This window comes from Salmo salar, chromosome ssa12, assembly GCF_905237065.1.
Source record: "Salmo salar chromosome ssa12, Ssal_v3.1, whole genome shotgun sequence".
Classification (NCBI taxonomy): Eukaryota; Metazoa; Chordata; class Actinopteri; order Salmoniformes; family Salmonidae; genus Salmo; species Salmo salar.
This window is the reverse complement of record NC_059453.1, coordinates 46,062,792-46,084,550: the sequence shown is the minus strand read 5'-3', so window position 1 is coordinate 46,084,550 and position 21,759 is coordinate 46,062,792. Positions and strand designations below refer to the sequence as shown.

General features: G+C 40.6%; 1 protein-coding gene across 10 annotated transcripts in view; it reads left to right on the top strand.

Annotated features, from left to right (window-relative positions):
* The window catches only part of LOC106565275 (TOX high mobility group box family member 2), a 142,522-nt gene extending 122,225 nt beyond the window's left edge, over positions 1-20,297 (top strand). For all 10 annotated transcript variants that reach the window (XM_045691419.1, XM_045691417.1, XM_014132205.2 and 7 more), the window contains 4 exons: positions 9,202-9,282; positions 14,919-15,317; positions 15,845-15,981; positions 18,485-20,297. In XM_045691419.1, coding sequence (XP_045547375.1) covers positions 9,202-9,282; positions 14,919-15,317; positions 15,845-15,981; positions 18,485-18,527 — 660 coding nt within the window. In that variant the 3' untranslated portion in view covers positions 18,528-20,297. The remainder of the gene's footprint in view (positions 1-9,201; positions 9,283-14,918; positions 15,318-15,844; positions 15,982-18,484) is intronic.
* Positions 20,298-21,759: the final 1,462 nt, after the last annotated feature.

The window sequence follows — 21,759 nt, the reverse complement described above, 5'->3', positions numbered from 1 at the left end:
TTGTCTCCAAACAAAGATTAAATAGAATAGGGGTTGTCCTTCACAGGAGGATTATCTGTAAAAATGACTGTTAAAGGGCAACTCCACCATTGAGATGTTGTTCTACACCTAATTGTACTTGATTTGGTTGGGCTCTTGTGTTAAATCACATTCTTTAGCCCACGGAGGCCAAAAATCAACTCAAGATGACGATACATCATGATACAAAGTAGATGTTTACACATACCTAGATTATGCGCAGGGGAGGACCTTCCTCTGAATGACATCATCAATTCTATTCAAAATACTTTTTCATCAGCAACAATATATCAAATCAAATAGGCCTCCATATTGGAAGGGCCTTGGAAATGGAACTGAGAGCTATGTCTGTTCTAGACTGTTTATTTCTATACTTAAAACAGACATTTTCAGTCTTCCCCCCCCAAAAGATTTTTATCTCCCCTCTCAAACTGATGAGTGTCATTTCTTTTAGTGTTTGGCTGTCATGTCAGTTCTACAGTACTGATGAGGTGTACTTTAATGTCACTGACCTTCCAGAGCCAGTATAACTAGAATGTCAACACATTCTCTTGCCGCAGACATTTTTTTTTAAAACAAAGGAATGCCCTCTGTTTCCAATTACCTGTGTTAGAAAACAAGCAATTCCCTATCCAAATGAAAAGATACCAGCACTGTATCTTATTAAGTATCAGATTTACATCATAAACTATATACTTCTTTGAGTTCTGTTCATGTTTAATTCTGTTGTACTGCATGATTTATTTTTGCCAAGCTGTCCTTGAGTGTATTAGAGGCATGTTTTTTTTCATGTATTTTATGTTCGTAGCCTCTTTTATTCAGCTGTTTTCAGCTGTTTTCTCACATAGAGTATTTAAACCCCTGGGGTCCCTGCTTTGTTGTCTCAGATCAATCATTGAATTTGCCTTTGTTATTCCTCAAGGTGACAATGTGTTCGAGCCGCCCCCCAAATACAGAATGAAATGTTCTTCTTTTTGTGGTTTAGATTAAGATCAATCCCCAGTTTTACGTCTATAAAGAAAAGACAGTTATAAAGGGGATAGTAGTACTTAGCTTTATTTAATTGAGTCTGTTGTGTTGTAAGTGTGATTCCGTGAAAGGTCATAAGAGAGAGAGGGAAACTGTCGTTCTGGCAAAAAAAAACAAGCTTTCAAACAAAACGGTCCTCTGTATCTCTCTCTTTTTATCTCTCTTTCTCTCGTATTATTTCTTGATCGCTCTACCTCCTTCAATCTCCCTCTCTTTTCCCCTCCTTCTATTACCCTCTCCTTCACTACCTCCTTCAATTCCCCCTCTCTTTTCCCCTCTCTCTCTCTTTCTCCCTCCCTCCCTCCCTCCCTCCCTCCCTCCCTCCCTCCCTCCCTCCCTCCCTCCCTCCCTCCCTCCCTCCCTCCCTCCCTCGGTGTGAATCAGTCAGCTAGCTATAGGTGATCCCGTCAATGCCTCGGCTAGACTTAAACCTGTCTCAAGCCCTGACACCCCTCGTACACACACAGGTTGTTTCTGCTTGGGATGGGGGGGGGGGTAATCGCTCAGTCGATGTCAGGAGGGGTTTGGGAGTTATTGTCTCCTATAATTAACTGGTTATCAAACAAGAACATTTCATTAAGGTACAATTACCGGCTAATTGTTGCGGGACACCCCCCCGTGTCAGGATTACGACCGCAGCATATGCTCCCTCGAAGCTTTGTTATTTCTAATTCATCCCGACCTGCAGCCTCTGACGGCTTCAATTGCTAATGAATCCACTCACTTTGGAATAATTAGAGAATCCTTAGGCATGGTAATTTATTTAAAAGTATCCGTCGTCGGGCGAATCATTAGCTGTGTTAAATTAATTTGAAATTAAAGCTGCTGGGAGTACTTTGGGATTCATTAAATAGGCAGCGCTGGCTCTATCAATATTTAAGGGGTGAGGAGTTAAGGTCGCAACTTCTAGCCTGGAAATATCATCACAGTCTGTTTTTTATTTCTTGTTCTTGGAATAAGATATATTTACAGATTTTTGGGTTTATATTTACAGATTTGTATATGAGTTGTGGAAACAAAGCAGAGAGGAATGATATATTATCATGTCTGCCATATATGGGTTCGCTCCCCCTCCTCCCTCATCACTTTCACTCTATTTTGACATTCATGCCATTATGGAAAGGATGATATAGCTGGAGAGAATGGAATAATGCAAATCTATCATTATATGGTAGGATAAACATAATTTCCTTGGGCAAGAACTTATTTTCCTCCACCTATAGAAGGCTGCAGTGCGAGTTTGCATTTGTGATGTGTGTGTGTGCTTGTTTGCGCGTGTTTAAGTGCATGTGTCTCATCCCTTACAAAAACAATTGGGAAGAACATTTGGTTTTCGTACACGTTTGAAGTTTCACATGTACATTTTTCACATGACTCAAACACATCATTTCACATGTGATATTCAAAGTTTCACGTGTGCTTTTGTACCAGTGAGATTTGAACCCTGTTCTTCCATGGAAGAAGACAGCTATTAGACCATTAGATACTGATTTTGATTTTAACATGTTAAACGGGATAAATAAGGAGACAGGGAAAGATTATTTTCACTGGGTTTCTCTTCCAATGTAAATTTATTATACATTTCTCACAATCTCAGAATATTCTCTGTTCAAATCAAAATTGTCTTTTTGTAGAGGTTAGGGGTTACATCAGGGGTTCTTAAAAGTTTTTAGCTCGAGACCCAAATGAGAAATTGACCATTCTCCTGTGACCCAAATTGTCCTCCAACGACCCAAATTAAGAAGAAATAGTGTGTGATTATGGATGTATTCTCATAACTCACAACCCACCTTTCACATGCCCAGGGCTCACGTTGGGTCCTGGCCAATAATTTTAAAACCCTGGTTTACATTAATTCCAATAGCAAACACACATTTTCAAATACATTAAAATCCCTTTTACGCCTGTGTATTAAATGTAACAAAAACCAATGAACAGCTAACAATAACAGAAGCTTAAAATAGCTAGCAAGGGCGAAATGGCAGGCTAGCTAGCGCCAAGCAAATTGCGTGCTAGCTAGCACCTACTTGCCTAGTGGCAGGTGTTGGGCCAGTAACCAAAAGGTTGCTGGATTGATTCCCTGAGCTGACAAGGTATAAATCTGTCATTCTGCCCCTGAACAAGGCAGTTAACCCACTTTCCCCAGTAGGCTGTCATTGTAAATAAGAATTTGTTGTTAACTGACTTGCCTAGTTAAATTAAAAATGTGATATACAATTTAGCACTAAGCTAGCTAATGGTTAGCAATTAGCATACAACCTCTTGATAAAAATGTAATTAAATGAATCTTCCAAAAAATATATCGTAACCGTGGTTCATATGTAAAAAACACTCAATATGAGTCCTCGTTTTGGAAATATTTTATCATTTAAGAACCAAAACATTTATAATGGAAATACAAAATCATCCTAGACGCCTATTGTTCTCTTATAAATGGGAAAATGTCAAAAAAAAATCACTCGGTCGAAACAATTAAAGTACCTTCCCCCCAGAGGAAATTGGCGTCACTATTTCAACTGAATTTTTTGAAAGAATAAGATTAAGCTCCGGTGATATGGATAACTTTTGAAAGATAGCTGATATGCGCTTTTAGCTAACGTTACACTAATCAAAGCAGTGGAGTATGTAGTGAAGCTAAACTTTAGTGGTCAAAACCATTCATCGTGGGGCGACTGGGGCTCCATGGCTCAGGCGGCCAAGTGGACACTAGGCTGTTTGGCTCATCTTAGTCACAAAGAGGAATCATTTTGCTGCTGGTTGTGATTAATAAACAATGCCATGCTGGTGGGTGGTAACATTCTAATAAAACCTAGCCCTGAAATGAAAGGTAGGCTAAAAAGAATTTGTATAATAATAATAATAATGTATTCAACTTTTATAGCACTATTCATTACATAAAGAATCTCAAATCACTTTAAAGCAACACAAAAAAGATAAGCAATTTATTAAACAACAACAACATTCATGAGATGTAAGGTAATGTGGAGGGTTGGGAAAGCGCTTGGCTTGAGTGGCCATCGGAGGGAGGTGGTCAAAGGGGGAGAGTAAGCAAAGATGGCCTCTGGAGCATGTCCAGAGGCAGGCAGGCAGCACGGGGTCATCAAGGTGTCTCCTGGTCCTTGCCGTCTGTGTGGCCTCTCCATAGTAGGACTCGGATTAAGTTTGAGCTTCAGCCACTGCAGTTCACAAACTCCGTAAGTGTAGCTAGCTAGCTACTCCTTCACTACTACCAAACTGTAGCACCCACTTGGCTGAAGCTGCTATGGCAGTAACCACATTTCAATAATAATTAAAGAGTAGCCTAATAACTTAGTCCTCCCTACGATCTTCATCACTGCACAAGTTAGCCATCTTGGTTTTGGGCTACTCTCCATCCTCAACCTCCGGACGCTGGCTGGCCAACAAAGACCATAGGAAAATAGGACCATAGGAAAAGACATCACATGGATATGCACAAAGTTGGCAGTTCGGTTTGTCACTTTAAGCCCAAATATATCATACTTTGACAAAAACAATGACTTATTAACTTAAATCATTGTGCAACATCATGGGTAAGCTCTGGCCATCGTCTTTCAGCTCAAAAAAGTGGATTTCTACTGCTGTTGGTATTCAAATTATACATAAAAATGAGCAGAAAACTCATCACAGTTTAATTAAACATGCTATCTCTACATTTTGAAAACGTGACCATGCTTACAAACCGGAATACAGGATAATAAATAAGAGCTAGCTTCTCTGTTCTTTTCACTGGGCCTTTTCCAATGGTCACAAAACAACTAATGAAGAGAGACATGTGCCTGCAGCAGTAACACTCCAAATGCCAACCCCTAGTGGTAGCTCTAAGATACATGTATATCAATGCAACACAGTGGAGGACTACAATGATAATGGAGTGGATAGCTCAAAATAAGAAATTATAACTTGAATTATTATTATACTCAGGTAAGCTAAGTTACCTATTTACAGAATGGCATTTTAGAATTTGCAATTCCACATGTGGAAACATTGCTACTGCCATATGTTAACCCCAACTTTTCACATGTGAGGAGGATAACATTATTTAACCCCCATGTGTGATCTGTGCAATTCCACATGTAAAAGTAAGATTTTCAGATGTAAATGTTTCATACATGTAAAACTGCTAAATTAATTTTCACATGTAAATGTATTTCACATGTGAAAATGCAATTTCACATGTGAGAGTTAGATTTTCACATGTGAAAGTGAAAATTAGAAACTGCAAATGTGACCGACCGGTTCGATTCGGACTTATGGAGCAAAATTTGAAATTATGTTTTTTACATTGGATAAAAGTGTAGACTCAGAGCTAGAAAATTGTATATCATACACTACAGCTGAGGAACAATGGGAAAGTAATTCTGCTTTGAAAGTTGATAACCTCACTTTTGAGAAAAAGTTTTGGTAAACCTGCTGGAGAGCTCTTCTTTGTCTACACTCATTCAGTATCGTTCACACCCTCTTTAGCCCCACCCATCTCTTTAAGGATTCACATGTGAGGCCATGTACTAAACAACCAAAGATTTCAAGATTAAAGGCTGGTTTATACCATGCATATCGACAGTTGCGGTGACATCATGAACATTCTATTGTCGTCAAACTTGTCGTTGTGGTTATGAAAAAGTATAAATACAAAAACTACAGGCTGCATGACATCAGCAGCCTGGTTGTCCAAAATAGCATAACTAGTGTATTTTAACATCAATTAATCCACCCGTTTAAAAATGAATTTAGTATATGTCAATCTATCAAACCAGGCAACTAAAAGCAACTTTCTAAACAATGTTTTGTTTTGTTTTTAGCTTGTTAGCTAGCTAGCTAATGTTAAGTTAGCTGGCTAGCCAGTTCAAATAATGACCGTATCATATAGCTGACAACATCTTCACTTTAGCTCATTTGTCTTCATTATTAAAGGAAAATAAACTCACAACAAGATAATTATTTACAATTATTTACAATTGGTGAGCCAATTACAGAAAAAAGCTTACGGCTGTGAGTGTGACGAAATAAAAGCAGAGTGTCATGTAAAGAAATCTTCCAAGCGTGAAATAGTTCCCAATCATTCATGTTGTAAAAAAAAATTACAGCGTGAAAATGTTCTCAGTTCAATAATTGCTTGTGTGTCTCTTTATGTGGATGGCTGAGCTCGTGCTGATATTTCTCTTTTACATGACACAGTGCATTCTACCGTAGAATTTTAGAACTTGGACTATCTCATTAACTAACGTTATATCTTAATTTGACTTTGGTGCAGGTCATGTTCTTGACATTACTGTCTCTGGTAAACACATATTTGTCACGTGCACAGGATACAGAAGGTGTAGTGAAATGGTTATTCACATAGTAGAGTCTTTTGTTTAGACATGTAGCTAGCTAGCTAAACAATGAACCATAATCCCAATTTATAACGTTACTACCTTGCATGAATCTAGATAGCTAACATTAAGCTATAACTAGCAATGCAAATAGCTCTGAGATACGATTAATATTACTACACAGATCATACACGTAACATTAGCTAGCGAGCCAGCCAGCTAGCTAGCTAACAGTACGTTTTAACTTGAAATGAAAATGACTTTCTGACAAAATTAGAAATGTATAACACCTGAACATTTTGCTAGCTAGACTATCCAACCCCTATACATGGATGGACGCTTCTCCCTCTCTGTCACGGACGCCATGGTTGCCCTTAGTTTGAAGATGTTTATTTATTTATTTCACCTTTATTTAACCAGGTAGGCAAGTTGAGAACAAGTTCTCATTTACAATTGCGACCTGGCCAAGATAAAGCAAGCAGTTTGACACATACAACAACACATGGAGTAAAACAAACATACAGTCAATAATATAGTAGAAAAATAAGTCTATATACAAAGTGAGCAAATGAGGTGAGATAAGGGAGGTAAAGGCGAAAAAGGCCATGGTGGCGAAGTAAATACAATATAGCAAGTAAAACACTGGAATGGTAGATTTGCAGTGGAAGAAAGTGCAAAGTAGAAATAATGGGGTGCAAAGGAGCAAAATGAATAAATAAATAAACACAGTAAGGGAAGCGGTAGTTGTTTTGGCCAAATTATAGATGGGCTATGTACAGGTGCAGTAATCTGTGAGCCAGGTGTAATATAATCTGGAGACAGGTGTTTTATACAACAGCCTTCTGTGCGTTCTCTTTTCGACTCCCTCAACAAATTTGCAATCAAACGCCTGAATTTTTTCCATCTCCTTAGCTATCATACTCTAATTCCACCGGGCATTCCACTGATTTCAAAACTCGGCCCTCCAGAAAGTGTAGAACAACACTTTTGCAGTTCTACTACCTGATATCTTTCAAAAAAGCCTCATTAGAAAGGATGACCTACACATACTGACCAGCTCATGTTATAGACAGAAGCATTCTACATGGCAGACCAATCCGAACTCATCTCTCTGCATGTCCAGCCCATCCATTATCTCAGCCAATCATGGCTAGCAGGAAGGATCCTGTCTTTTTCTGTGGCTAAACCAACTAGGCTCGTAATTTGACAATTGTATTCATATTTACAGATGGCATACACGTTTGTTATTAAGGCACATGAAAGTTCACATGTTCCAGAAGGCATTTCTGTCAAAAAACGCATTAAAAAAAAAATACTTTCAAATGCCTCTCCTGTGAAGTAGTGACGCGCGATATACGCCTAGTTTGCAGCAACGAGTCACAAATGTGTTTAACGTGATTGTTTGTCACATTTGAACTTGCAATTCCACATGTAAAATTTTCACATTTGATAGTTTTTAACATGTGAAACTGCAAATTCACACGTGAATCTGCAAGTCACATGTGATGTAAAAACATGTTATTCTCCTCACATGTGAAAAGGTGGTGTTAACATGTGAACTCTTAATTTAATACAATTTAAAATATGGTTTCACAGGAAATTTAAGAAAAAAAAACTGAGATTTTCATAAGGGATGCCTGTGTCTGCGCCTTTCAGTGTGTACATGTGAGCGTGCCCATATGTGCATTTCTGTCTTGTCTATGTACATTTGCAACGCATGAATACCTAATGGTAATTCTAGTCCATCTCTTTCAAAGAGAATGACCTGTCTTTAAGACCACAGAGCGGCTGTATGAAGAGAACTTTAATTATCCTCGATCTGCTCATGCAGTCTGTTGTATAGAAGAACTCCCAAGAGAAGCCAAGATCTGGGGGATGCATCCCAAATGGAACCTTATTCCCTACATAGTGCACTACTTTTGACCAGGGCCCATAGGGTGGCCCATATGGCTCTGGTCAAAAGTAGTGCACTATGTAGGAAATAGGGTGCCATTTGGGACGCAGTCGAGGACTTTCTTATCAATCTAGGGATGGACTTGGCACTTGTTTTCTTACCATCAAAAAGGAACGGGGGCCTCAGTCTCAGCCTCAGCAAACGCTAGCAACCGCACATGACTGACACCCTATTACATTAACTTGAATTGCCCTTCTGAACGCATCATTTGAGGTTCGTTCGGCGGATCCCTATTGTCTCATGCTAATGCTGTTTGGAATTTTCATCTCGTCTTGATGCTTTGATGGGACATCAACTCTGATTTAGCAATATGTGTGCTTTAATGGAGGCAAAGACAGAGAGGCAAAATGCAGAATAGTGATTTTTAAAGTCTCGCTCTCTACCTTAATTTCATCATACCTCTCTCTCTAAACACCTCGCATTTTCAATGACTGAATGGGATGATATCATGTTTATGTTTTTTTTTTCCCCAGTGGTTCACATGGCATTGACATGTTGTGCATCATGGAGTAATGGTGTATTCTAGGTTGGGAAGGGACATGGGGTAAATTCAGTGTGGCAAAATGTTCAGAACAGTGCCGATAGAAATATAATGAATAGAACCGACAAAATCCTCTATTCAACCTGTCAGACAATGATATATGTTCTACACTATACATTTCTATCTGAAAGTTCTGTAACACCCTCCTGAACAGGACCCCAGGGCTTTTAGCCTTAAAAAAAAGAGTGTCCCCTAAATTACATTTATGTGATAGAAAATGCCTATCCTAAAAAGGACCATCTGCAAAATGACTAAAACATCATGTAAAATGCCTAGCCTAGCGCCTTGTCACTGACCACTGCTTTGTTTCTGGTTGTATCTCGCAGGGCTACAAGAGGAAAACAGAGGCTGCCAAGAAGGAGTACCTGAAAGCCCTGGCCGCGTACCGAGCCAGTCTGGTTTCCAAGGTAACGGCGGAGGTCATATCTCTGATATACATGGGTCAGTGGCGATATAAGGGATGATAAATTAGATAGAGAATTCCTCTCTCATCCCGGGGGAGGATCTCCGTGCGGTGCAGCTTGAGGAGGGGGTGTGTGTGTGCTCCGAAGAGAACAGTGAAAATTAGGGCCCAAACATACACACTCCTTTATTTCCCGTGTTATTTGCAACACAGCAAGTGAGTGAGGTGAGGGATGAAAGGTGTGTTTGTGTTGTGTGTGCGTGTGTGTGCGTGTGTCTGTGTGGGAGAGAGTGAGGGTGTATACAGTGTGTGTGTGTGTGTGTGTGTGTGTGTGTGTTCTTAAGTACTGTATTCATGTATGTGTGTGTGTGCTTGCGTGTGTGTGTGTGTGTGTGTGGGAGAGAGTGAGGGTGTGGGAGAGAGTGAGGGTGTATACAGTATGTGTGTGTGTGTGTGTGTGTGTGTGTGTGTGTGTTCTTAAGTACTGTATGCATGTATGTATGTATGTGTGTGTGCTTGTTTGTGTGTGTGTGTGTGTGTGTGTACCTGTGTGTGTTCATGCGTAGGTATGTGGAGGCAGAAGTGGGAATTACCTAGCATGGTGCCACCTGGTTGTGTCTGTTTTTGAATGAGAAACAAATATCTGGGCTGCCTGAGGCTTGTTTCTTTGACTATATCCTGGGTTGTTGGAGATGAGATTTGATACAGATGTTGGATCTTAATTTGACCCCTTTCGTCGCAGGAGAAAAATAATCCTGCAGCAGGAGGAAAATAATCCTGCAGCAGGAGGATTTGAATAAATATTTAGAATCGCCACCAGGGGGCAGCTGGAAGTGGTGTTTGTATACAATGCAGTACCTTACCGACATTGTACCTTCTGTAGGCTACGTGCAGGTTACAGAGCATCTCGTGTGAATTCTTATGTGGATTATAATAAATGTACATAGTTGTGTGGGGTGGCAGATAGCCTAATGGTTAGAGCGTTGGGCCATTAACTGAAAGGTTGCTGGATTGAATCCCTGAGCTAACAAGGTAAAAATCTGTCCTTCTGCCCCTGAACAAGGCAGTTAACCCACTGATGACTACAGCAGCCCCCCGCACCTCTCTGATTCAGAGGGGTTGGGTTAAATGTGGAAGAGGCATTCAGTTGTACAACTGACTAGGTATCCTTTCCCTTCTAGGGAAAAATCAGTTTTTTCGATGAATTTATTATTATATGTTGAAGGCAAGCAATAAGCAGAATGAATTATTGGTTACCTCAGTGCCTGTGTGGTCCAGCGGTTACAGCTGTTTACCCTGACATATATGCCACAGTCAGCATGGGTTCGAATCTGGCCCACTGCCCTTAGACTCCTGGATGAATGTTTATTTTGACGCATTAAATGTGCGTGGTCACAGTGTTAATTCTGCGTTGTTACAGGGTTAAAAAATTAAAATAAATAAAAATAAAACTCAAAGGTGAACAGTTTAGGCATTAATTCCAAATGGTTAAGGTTAAGGGCGGGCTATGGTTTAGGGAAGGCTTAAGAAACAAAAAGAAAAATAATTCCTATGTATCATCAGTATTCATAGCATTCTTAGTGCTTGCTGAGTATTGTGTACCGTAGCGCATTGGTATAAGCAGTGTGTGCTGGTGTCGAGCCTCAAGAGTTCATACCCAATGCTGGGTGATCTAGTGACAAGCCTGAGCCTAAATGGCTAGGTTTAGACAGGCAGCCCAATTCTGATAACATTTACACAAATTGGTCTTTTGACCAATTACATCCAATCTTTTCACATCAGATCTTTTTCAGAGCTGATCGGATTGATCAAAATACCAGTTAGTGAAAAAATAACATCAGAATTGGACTGCTTGTCTAAACGCAGTTCATTAGGCCCACAAGTTAATTCCATTTATTTCAATGATTCCAAGAAGTAAAACGAATAGTCTGGTAATTTACACATCAGAGAAAAGTCTGTCAGCTCAATGAAATTGTCTTTGGATAGGCTCAAATGCATAAACATCTTGACAGCTTTACGAAATGAAATATTAAAGCCACACAATACAGGCTTTCAATCCACACCAAACACCATAGCCTAACTAAACTGAAAAATTGTACATGAACCTAACTATAAAATGTTGGCGAGCATCCACACTGCGGGAAAGTTTATCGTTTTACAGTAGGTCTACATCTGTCAATCAATTGATGGCCCAAGTCAACTCATCAACTCAGCCAGGGAAACTCAGTAGCCTAATATTGCTTTTCACACCTTTCATTATGTTTAAATGGACAGGCTAATGGCTAGCCCACAGAATATATTGGAATACACTCAAATAACAAGGGGTGTGTTGCAAACATCGATGGCACTAGATTATCGCCAGCGGATGTCTCGTTAAACCATCAGAACGCGTTAAATTCACCCCGCACAGCTGATCTCAATTACAATCATTATTGGTCACCTCATTACCACTTTCTCAAAGATGATGTCAGTGTTACTTAGTCAGTATGTAGTGTGTGTGTGAGGTGTCAGTGTAAGTATGTGTGAGTAGAGTCCAGTGTGTGTGTGTGCATAGAGTCAGTGCAAGAGAGCAAAAAAGTGTCAATGCAGGTAGTCCAGGTAGCCATTTGATTAGCTATTTAGCAGTCTTGTTTAGCAGTCTTATGGCTTGGGGGGTAGAAGCTGTACAGGGCCCTGTTGGTTCCAGACTTGGTGCTGTGGTAACCACTTGCCACTAGCGAGGAGAACAGTCTATGGTTTGGGTGGCTGGATTCTTTGACATTTTTTGGGGCCTTCCTCTGACACCGCCTGGCATAGCGGTCCTGGATGGCAGGGAGCTCGGTCCCAGTCCTGGGCCGTACTCACTACCCTCTGTAGCGCCTTGCGGTCTGGTGCCTTGCAGTTACCGTACCAAGTGGTGATGCAGCCAGTCAAGATGCCCTCAATAAAAAAAAATTAAAAAGCCATCCAATCATTGTTCAAACCTTTCTTCTTTCCTCTATATATTTAAATATCTAAAACTTGACCATGTATTCTAATATATAGACTTCAGACAACATCTGAGAATCAATTCATGTCCATTTTTTCCAAACGTTCAAGCTTGTAAAATTACACTAACTATGAATCCAATGTAGTAGATCAACCCTGATATACATATTCAGAACCAGATTAAATGCATAATACAGGATTGAATCATGATTATACTAATATTTTTCATGTGCCAGTCTGAGTGCCAAGCACCTATTTTCTCAATTTCCATGTCTTCACTCCATTGTTTTCCTTTCACACAAACCCAAATTGCATTACCATGTTAAACACCCTCCCACCGGTCCCCATTGCCTCACACTTCCTCCAAGGCTTACAAGCCCAAAACAAGTGCCTTGATTAAGGCATGAACAGTTTATTCATCAACCTCTTTCTTTCCCTGTGAAGGTTTTTTCCCTTTAATAAAGACCATTCTCATCGCTCGTTTGCGTAATTAAATATTTATTTCTGACAAATCTCATATTCAGAGGCTCGATTGATGCGTTAGCAGATTGGCAGGCATTTAAAAGAAATTATAACAGACAGAAAAAAACTGCAAATCTACTATGCAATCACAACCACTCAGAACAAGACACATAGTACATCTAGCCATTCAAAGGGAGTCCTCTTTAAATAGTGTGTTTTAATTGCTGACGAGAGAGTCTTTTCAAAGGAAGTGGGAATCAAGGAGAGAGGAATTGAAGGTAATTGGAAGTCGACAGAGTGTCTTTTTGGACGAGTCACGTGCCCCGTGCGTTTGGCGTGCACCTGTTGCCATTTTGTTTGTGACGCACGCTGATAATCTATGTTGGTGGAAAAAGTACTCACACACAAATGGAGCTTGATGACTACAGTAAAAAGCCCAAGTTAATGAGTTTCATTCGTTCAGAAAGTCAAAGTTGTGTTTTGTGCTTTTCAACCCACCAAGGGACACATGAAGGGATAGTTCACCCAAATTACAAAATGACATATTGGTTTCCTTACCTTGTCCCTTTAAGGTGGGAGTATCACATTTCAATATGTGAACAAATAATCATCTCCTGTTGTTCATAGAATAGCGATAGATTAGTATATTGCAGTCCAGTATAGTATGGTAGTATAGTATAGAGTAGTATAGTTCATTCTTCATCATTTCATTTTCCACTTGACCCTGCAGTGTCTCTCTCATCTTTACTCATCTATCCATCTTTCCATTGATTATTTCTCTGGCTCTTTTCAATATATGTACGCCATTACCAAATAGCAGACAGCGATAGATCACGTCAACAACTGTGACAGCTAACGAGAGGGCCTGGACATATTTCATACCACATCAATGTATACATATATATTGCCATTTAAAGTCTATGGAAGGATGGAAAGTCGAATGAAATAAAGCACGCACCTCAGTGGATACGGCACCCAGGCTGAAATGAACCGAACAACACGATTCTCACATAGAGGGACCTGAATGTATGATATATTCATATGTTCTGCCAATATAGTGTTTTAGTCGTGTAATGAATTGGTTCATATATTTTATATGAATATATATTCATATATTTTGGCTGGGCTCCCTGCCTGTGTCATTAAACCCCTACAACTCATCCAGAACGCCGCAGCCCGTCTGGTGTTCAACCTTCCCAAGTTCTCTCACGTCACCCCACTCCTCCGCTCTCTCCACTGGCTTCCAGTTGAAGCTCGCATCCGCTACAAGACCATGGTGATTGCCTACGGAGCTGTGAAGGGAACGGCACCTCCATACCTTCAGGCTCTGATCAGGCCCTACACCCAAACAAGGGCACTGCGTTCATCCACCACTGGCCTGCTGGCCCCCCTACCTCTGAGGAAGCACAGTTCCCGCTCAGCCCAGTCAAAACTGTTCGCTGCTCTGGCACCCCAATGGTGGAACAAGCTCCCTCACGACGCCAGGACAGCGGAGTCAATCACCACCTTCCGGAGACACCTGAAACCCCACCTCTTTAAGGAATACCTAGGATAGGATAAAGTAATCCTTCTAACCCCCCCCTAAAAGATTTAGATGCACTATTGTAAAGTGGTTGTTCCACTGGATATCATAAGGTGAATGCACCATTTTGTAAGTCGCTCTGGATAAGAGCGTCTGCTAAATGACTTAAATGTAAATGTAAATGTAAATATATTTGCATTTACATACCTGTATCTCACCAATATAAATGAGTTGTGTAATATATTTGCATTAAGATGCAGTGTATTTCAGCAATATAAATTAATTGCGCAATATATTATATCATCTGAACTTTCCTTTTTCTCCCTCTGTCCACAAACCTAGTGGTGTTATATATTATATAGTGTGTAATATATGTTCTCAATATACACTTAAATCGTTTGTCTTGCCCATTCACCCTCTGAATAGCACACAAGCACAATCCATGTCTCAGTTGTCTCAAAGCTTAAAAATCCTTATTTAACCTGTCTCCTCCCCTTCATCTATACTGATTGATGTGGATTTAACAAGTGACATCATTAAGGGATCATAGCTTTCACCTGGATTCACCTGGTCAGTTTATGTCATGGAAAAGCAGGTGTTCCTACTGTTTGTAAACTCAGTGTATGTCAGTAATGTATAGTTATATTAACTGTACTTTTTGTCCCTTTTGTCTTCCCCTCCGTCCTCAGACCTACAATGACCCGGTGGAGACAAAAGGTGCCCAGACGAGCCAGCCTTCCTCGCACATGATGCCCCCCAATCCGCCCCTGTACAGTGTGCCACCCCAGCCCTCCTCCCCGTACAGTCTGGGGCCGGGGGGCTTCCCCCTGTCGGACCTGCAGAGCTACGCAGGGGCGCCGCGTCATGCCCTTTCCCGGACCCTCAGCCAGTCCCAGATGCTGCCCAGCATTAGTGCCTCTCCCCCCTCCTCCTTCCAGATCAGCCCACCCCTGCACCAACAGCTCTCCCTGCACCAGAGCTCCCTCCTCAACCAGCCAATCCGCATGCAGCACGGCCAGTCCCAGCCAATCATCTCCCACCAGATGGGACTCCAGGCCTCCCTTCACTCACCTCCTCCTGGCCAGCAGGTTAGTGTGACTCGGAGAATGCCGATATCACCAGCATATCACATATCACTAGTGCACTAAATTATGTGAAGGAATAGTGGACATGCTTAATTTGTAGTATATGCTAGTGTGAACAGTATGGGCCAAAAAAATATATAATAATAAAAAAAATTAAATAAACATTTACGTTCCTCATCTTTGCGTGAAGCATGTATACATTCTAACCAGATTACGTTGAATAAAAACCTTTCCATGCCTCTCTTTATTCTCCTCTCTCTCTCCCTCCCCCTCCTCTCTCTTTTTAATTCAAATGTACTGTACATGTTATTGGCTCCCTTGAGGTACTATGTTGCCAAACCAATTAGCAATTCAGCTAATCTAAAATTAAAATGTAACAGAATTTGGCATTCGGACCATAAGTAAAGAGCAAACCTCTCTCCATCCCCTCCTCCTGCTTTTCTCTATCGTTGTCCCCTCTCCATATGGCCAGTATAAGTTGTCAGAAACTAAAACTAATGCCATGGCCTCTCTCTCCCCGTCTCCTATAGGGATTCTCCCACCTACAGTCTGAGTACCAGAAAAGTGTGGGTTCCCAGTCCCCGGCGGCCCCCAACCCTGGGGGTAGACAAAGCCACGATTGGGACAGTGAATACTGCGATAGGGAGTGCGGTGGCAACCACTGCAGGTGAGCAGTCCAGACCAGTATTGGCTATGTATAGGAAATGATTATTAATTCCAATACTGTTTATAACTTAGAATAGGGCAAGTTTCCCTGGCCTGGATTAAGGCTAGGTCAGAACCAAGAAATGATTTCAATGGAGATTTTCCATTCAGAATGATTCTTTAGTCCAGTACTTGGCTTAACCTATATCCGATAAACCTATATCCGATAAACTGTCAGAGAGAGTATTATTTTATGTTAGCTTAACTGTTCAAATGAAAGAACTTTGTTGAAAGCCCTTGAATACACAGTTTTATTATTTAATGCTGGCTCAAATGTTAATAAAAAAAATGCTTTTCAGACTACGGCACTTTGTAGGCCTATATCTTTGAATTTACTTTGTACCATTTCAGTCCTCAATGTTGGCTCAGCTATCTACTGCATATGAAAGGGTGTTTGATACGACTCTTGTGCCCCTTGAAAATTCAAAGCTTTAGTACATAACGCTGGCTTAGTCAACTAAATACAAATATTGTTGATTCTACTGTGTAAACCTTAGCTAAGTACACATAGTTGTGCTACTTAATATGCTGAAACAACCTCTGAGGCCTCCATATATCACCTTTGAATATATACTGAACAAAAATATAAACGCAACATGTAAAGTGTTGGTCTCATGAGCTGAAATTAAAGATCCCAGAAATATTCAATACCCACAAAAAGCTTATTTCTCTCAAATGTTGTGCACACATAAAAATCCAAATAACTTCACAGATCTTCATTGTAAAGGGTTTTAACACTGTTTCCCATGCTTGTTCAATGAACCATAAACAATTAATGAACATGCACCTGTGGAACGGTCGTTAAGACACAGCTTACAGACGGTAGACAATTAAGGTCACAGTTCTGAAAACTTAGGACACTAAAGAGGCCTTTCTACAGACTCTAAAAAAACACTAAATGAAAGATGCCCAGGGTCCCTGCTCATCTGCATGAACATGCCTTAGGCATGCTGCAAGGAGGCATGAGGACTGCAGATGTGGCCAGGGCAATAAATTGCAATGTCCGTACTGTGAGACTCCTAAGACAGCGCTACAGGGAGACAGGACGGACAGCTGATCGTCCTCGCAGTGGCAGACCACGTGTAACAACACCTGCACAGGATCAGTACATCCGAACATCACACCTGGTACAGGATGGCAACAACTGCCCGAGTTACACCAGGAACGCACAATCCCTCCATCAGTCCTCAGACTGTGCGCAATAGGCTGAGAGAGGCTGGACTGAGGGCTTGTAGGCCTGTTGTAAGGCAGGTCCACACCAGACATCACCGGCAACAACGTCGCCTATGGGTACAAACCCACCATCGCTGGACCAGACAGGCCTGGCAAAAAGGGCTCTTCACTGACGAGTCGCGGTTTTGTCTCAGCACGGGTGAAGGTCGGAGTCGCGTTTGTTGTCGAAGGAATGCGCGTTACACCGAGTCCTGTACTCTGGAGCGGGATTGATTTGGAGGTGGAAGGTCCATCATGGTCTGGGGCAGTGTTTCACAGCATCATTGGACTGAGCTTGTTGTCATTGCAGGCAATCTCAACGCTGTGCGTTACAGGGAAGACCTCCTCCTCCCTCATGTGGTACCCTTCCTGCAGGCTCATCCTGACATGACCCTCCAGCATGACAATGCCACCAGACATACTGCTCGTTCTGTGCGTGATTTCCTGCAAGACAGGAATGTCAGTGTTCTGCCATGGCCAGCAAAGAGCCCGGATCTCAATCCCATTGAGCATGTCTGGGACCTGATGGATCGGAGGGGGAGGGCTAGGGCCGTTCCCCCAGAAATGTTCGGAACTTGCAGGTGCCTTGGTGGAATAGTGGGGTAACATCTCACAGCAAGAACTGGCAAATCTGGTGCAGTCCATGAGGAGGAGATGCTCTGCAGTACTTAATGCAGCTGGTGGCCACACCAGATACTGACTGTTACTTTTGATTTTGACCCCCCCTTGGTTCAGGGACACATTATTCCATTTCTGTTAGTCACATGTCTGTGGAACTTGTTCAGTTTATGTCTCAGTTGTTGAATCTGGTTATGTTCATACAAATATTTACACATGTTAAGTTTGCTGAAAATTAACGCAGTTGACAGTGAGAGGATGTTTCTTTTTTTGCTGAGTTTATTTAATGATGGCTGAACATGTATTATTCACGTATTATACTTTCTCTCTTGTTTCTTTTGAGATGTCTGTCAATTTATTCAGTGTACATTTTTCTGCTTATGGCACTGAATAATCATCAAAACTTCTGTTAGGAACATCTGTTTGGAGTGTACTCCGACAATCACATGACAAGCTTTATTTCTTTAATATTAGTTTTACAGCTGTCCCTACTGTATTTCAAAGGGGAAGCATTTTAAGGTTTTCTATCTCCATGTTTTTTGGGGGGAGTAAGTAGTATCACCTTCTTGAGTCTGTGTTTTTTTTTATTTCCTATTCCATCTCTTCTCACCGTCTCCCTCTCTTCTCATTTTCAGTGGCAGCATGATAGCTAGGGACAAGCCACTCTACCTCACTTGAAGCTGGAGGCCGCCGTCAACAAGAAAAGACACCAGGGAGTCAGCCCTCAACACCCCCAACCCACACGCACCACCTCCCCGACCCATCCCCTGCAACCCACCCACCCCTACCACCACCAAACACAACCTTTTTTTTTTGTCAATGTAATTTGGGGTTTTTAGAAGGATTTGTGCAATTCTGACGACTACTAGCAATCCCTCTCTTTTTTTCTTTTTTTCGCAAAGCACTTACAAATGTCCAGGCATTTTTCTTTTCGCGCCTGATTCTAGAGCACTCATCTTTGTCTCAGAGTAAAAAAGTGAACTACCATGAAAATAGTCCCCCTCAGGGACTAAACTGAGCTTTAATTGGAATAAGAAGAGCAAAAAAGCCTTCTTCTTCTCCTTCGTCTCCTTTTAATCATATTTAAATTTATTTTGTTTTGTTTTCTTGTTATTGTTTTTATTTATTTCTTGCTTGCTACATTTGCTTTTGTCAATAACAGTCCCTGTACTGTAGGGAAAATACTCTTCTGGTAGGTTTCAGCACACAGGCCTTGATGTTACTGTAGCGTTGCTTTAGGGTCTGTGACTTATATTAATACAAAGTGACGGGGGGAAGGATAATTACATAATTTTTTTTTTGTAATATCAAAGACCCATGGAGGTTTTCCAAGCTGTCACAGTGTGATTGTAAATATCACTTTTATGGGATCAAATTGGGAATTCAAAGTCCAGATGGCTTTTTTCTTCTTCTTTAATATTACCTGTAAGTCATTGGTTTGTATTATAAAAATGAAAAAAATATTGTGTGCCTGTGTGTGTGTGTGGATATGTATGCGACTGTGCGTACGACGTGCGCACATGCATGTGGGTGTGTGCGCGTGTGTATTGTGAATTTTAACAGCCTGTGCAGGTGGATTTCAGAGGAGTACTTCACACACTCGATCTTGCATTAAATCTGTGCTCACTGGTGTGATTTTTCCCAATAAAGTTCAATCTAAAACCGAATACAGAGTATGGGTCCCGCAGATCATTAAATGGAAAGAGCAAGAGAGAGCGAGAGAGAGAAAAGCGACAGAAAGAGAGAGAAAAAGGGAATAAGAAAGAGTGAGATGTAGACACATACACTCACAGGTGAACAGTGTTGCCTCAAAAAAATTTGGCTACTGTCTTTGTTGATTTTATTTTTAATTCACCTGGTCATGTTAATTGTCAATTTTCAGCCACTCAACATAAAGAGGTAAACTAAAAATGCGATATATGTTAATGGTTATGTCACAGAAACATAGCAGTGGGTTTCTAGTAGCTTCTTAGGTGTTCTATTGTGTTGATCTCATCTTTAAGTTTTGTGATAAATATTAATGCATTTGATGACAAAGATATATGTTCTTATTTTCACTGTAGCATAATTTCCTTTTTTGTTGTAATTGAAATATAATAACATTTAAACCTGCCAATTGTAGTTATTTTATTTGTAAAGCCAGTAATGATAATTATTTTCAAACTTCTTTTGCAAGTTGCCCATCAGCTATGACAGGTTTCTTATTTACGGAAGAACATGAGATCATTTTTGCTTCATACAATGGAGGTGCATTTCATTCAAATTGTATTGTTTTTATGTTTGGTTTGATGATGATGATGATAATAGTTGTTTTTGTTAGTATTTTTTTTTTTTTACATTTATATGCTGGTTCTTTCTTTCCTCGCCGGGCGACATTATTTTGTGTCACAATGCTTATTTTATTTCAAATCTCCGTAATAAATAAATAAAAAAACATTAAAAGAGAAACAGCCTTTCACCGACTCTTTTTTACAGCACAGAACCTTCTATTTTCTTCCCTTTCGGTAAAGTATCCGATCTAAAATGGCATCCACTTAACCCTTGGACAATGTCCTAAAACAAGGCATTTATGCTTCCATAATATCTCTCTTTTGTTTCCAACCCAGAACATTCCATATGTTTCCTATACTTAATTTTTGTCTTATGGCTGGACTCAAATCAAATGCCATAGCTTTACTAATTAGCTGTCCTCGCTAGAGCTAAAACCAACACCGGCCCAATCTGAATGTTGTCCTCAAACTATCTCCGTAACCATGAACAGATGCAGGCTTGAATTTGCTTTGCTGCTATGTGAAAGTGGTGCACGGTGTAGTGGGCGTCAAGTCAGAGCTAAAGAGAACAGAGAAATGCATGGCGTACGTACTGTACACAAACTCAGGCATCCATCCAAAACACAGATTTTACCCCAATTGCACACAAGTCTTCCAAATAGACGAGAGAGGGGAGCTGTTCAAGGGAACTGTCATGACCGCACCATTTTATGTTTTATTCATTTGCGGCTGGCATCTCCCTCTTGCAGTATTGAATTGGCAAATAGATCATTATTGAACAATTGGAAAACGTGGACTGCCACTTCGTGATATGACACACATTATATGAAAATCAGTCATACATTCTTAATGGAATACCAGATAATGGAGTTTTTTGGGGCACAGCCACATTGGTGTCTTTCTTTGTGTGTGTGTGTGTGCATGTGCGTGTGTGCGTGTGCGTGTGCGTGTGCGTGTGCGTGTGTGTGTGTGTGTGAACACAATGTTTGGGAAGGTTGGGGTGATGGTTCCTCTGTGCAATGTTTAAATTGACATAATTTTCCCTTTCCTTGCAGTTACAATGCCCTTTCTTTATTTGACAGTTTCTCCACCTTGACGCATACTACTCTCCATGGTCATTCTGACAGTCATTCTGTGCACCGTAGTAAACTAAACAGTAAATACTGAGCCGCCAGCCTCAATTTGACAATATTGTCAGGTCCCATAATCCTATTGTCTTTCACAAATTCAATCTCACAAGGGAAAAGTCAAATGAAACCTACAATTTACAGTAGAAGAAGTAATTGAAAAAAGTCAAAACACTTGTAACCATACAATCAAAAGAGCTTTGCTTTTCCATATCAAGTACAACGTACCTGGGCCTGTAATCACAAAGGGCCGGGAAACCGGCCCAAAGATTTTCAGTAGGAGTGCTGATCTAGGATCAGTTTTGCCCTTTAAATCAAACTGAATAAAAGGCAGAACCTGATCCTAGATCCGCACTCTGAGACACTTTATGAATATGGGTGCAGAGATACAGTAGGTGATAATAAATATTAATATTCGCTATTGTTATTTTACTGCTGCTTTTTAATTATTTGTTACTTTTATATCTTACTTTTTGTAGGTATTTTCGTAAAACTACATTGGTGGTTAAGGGC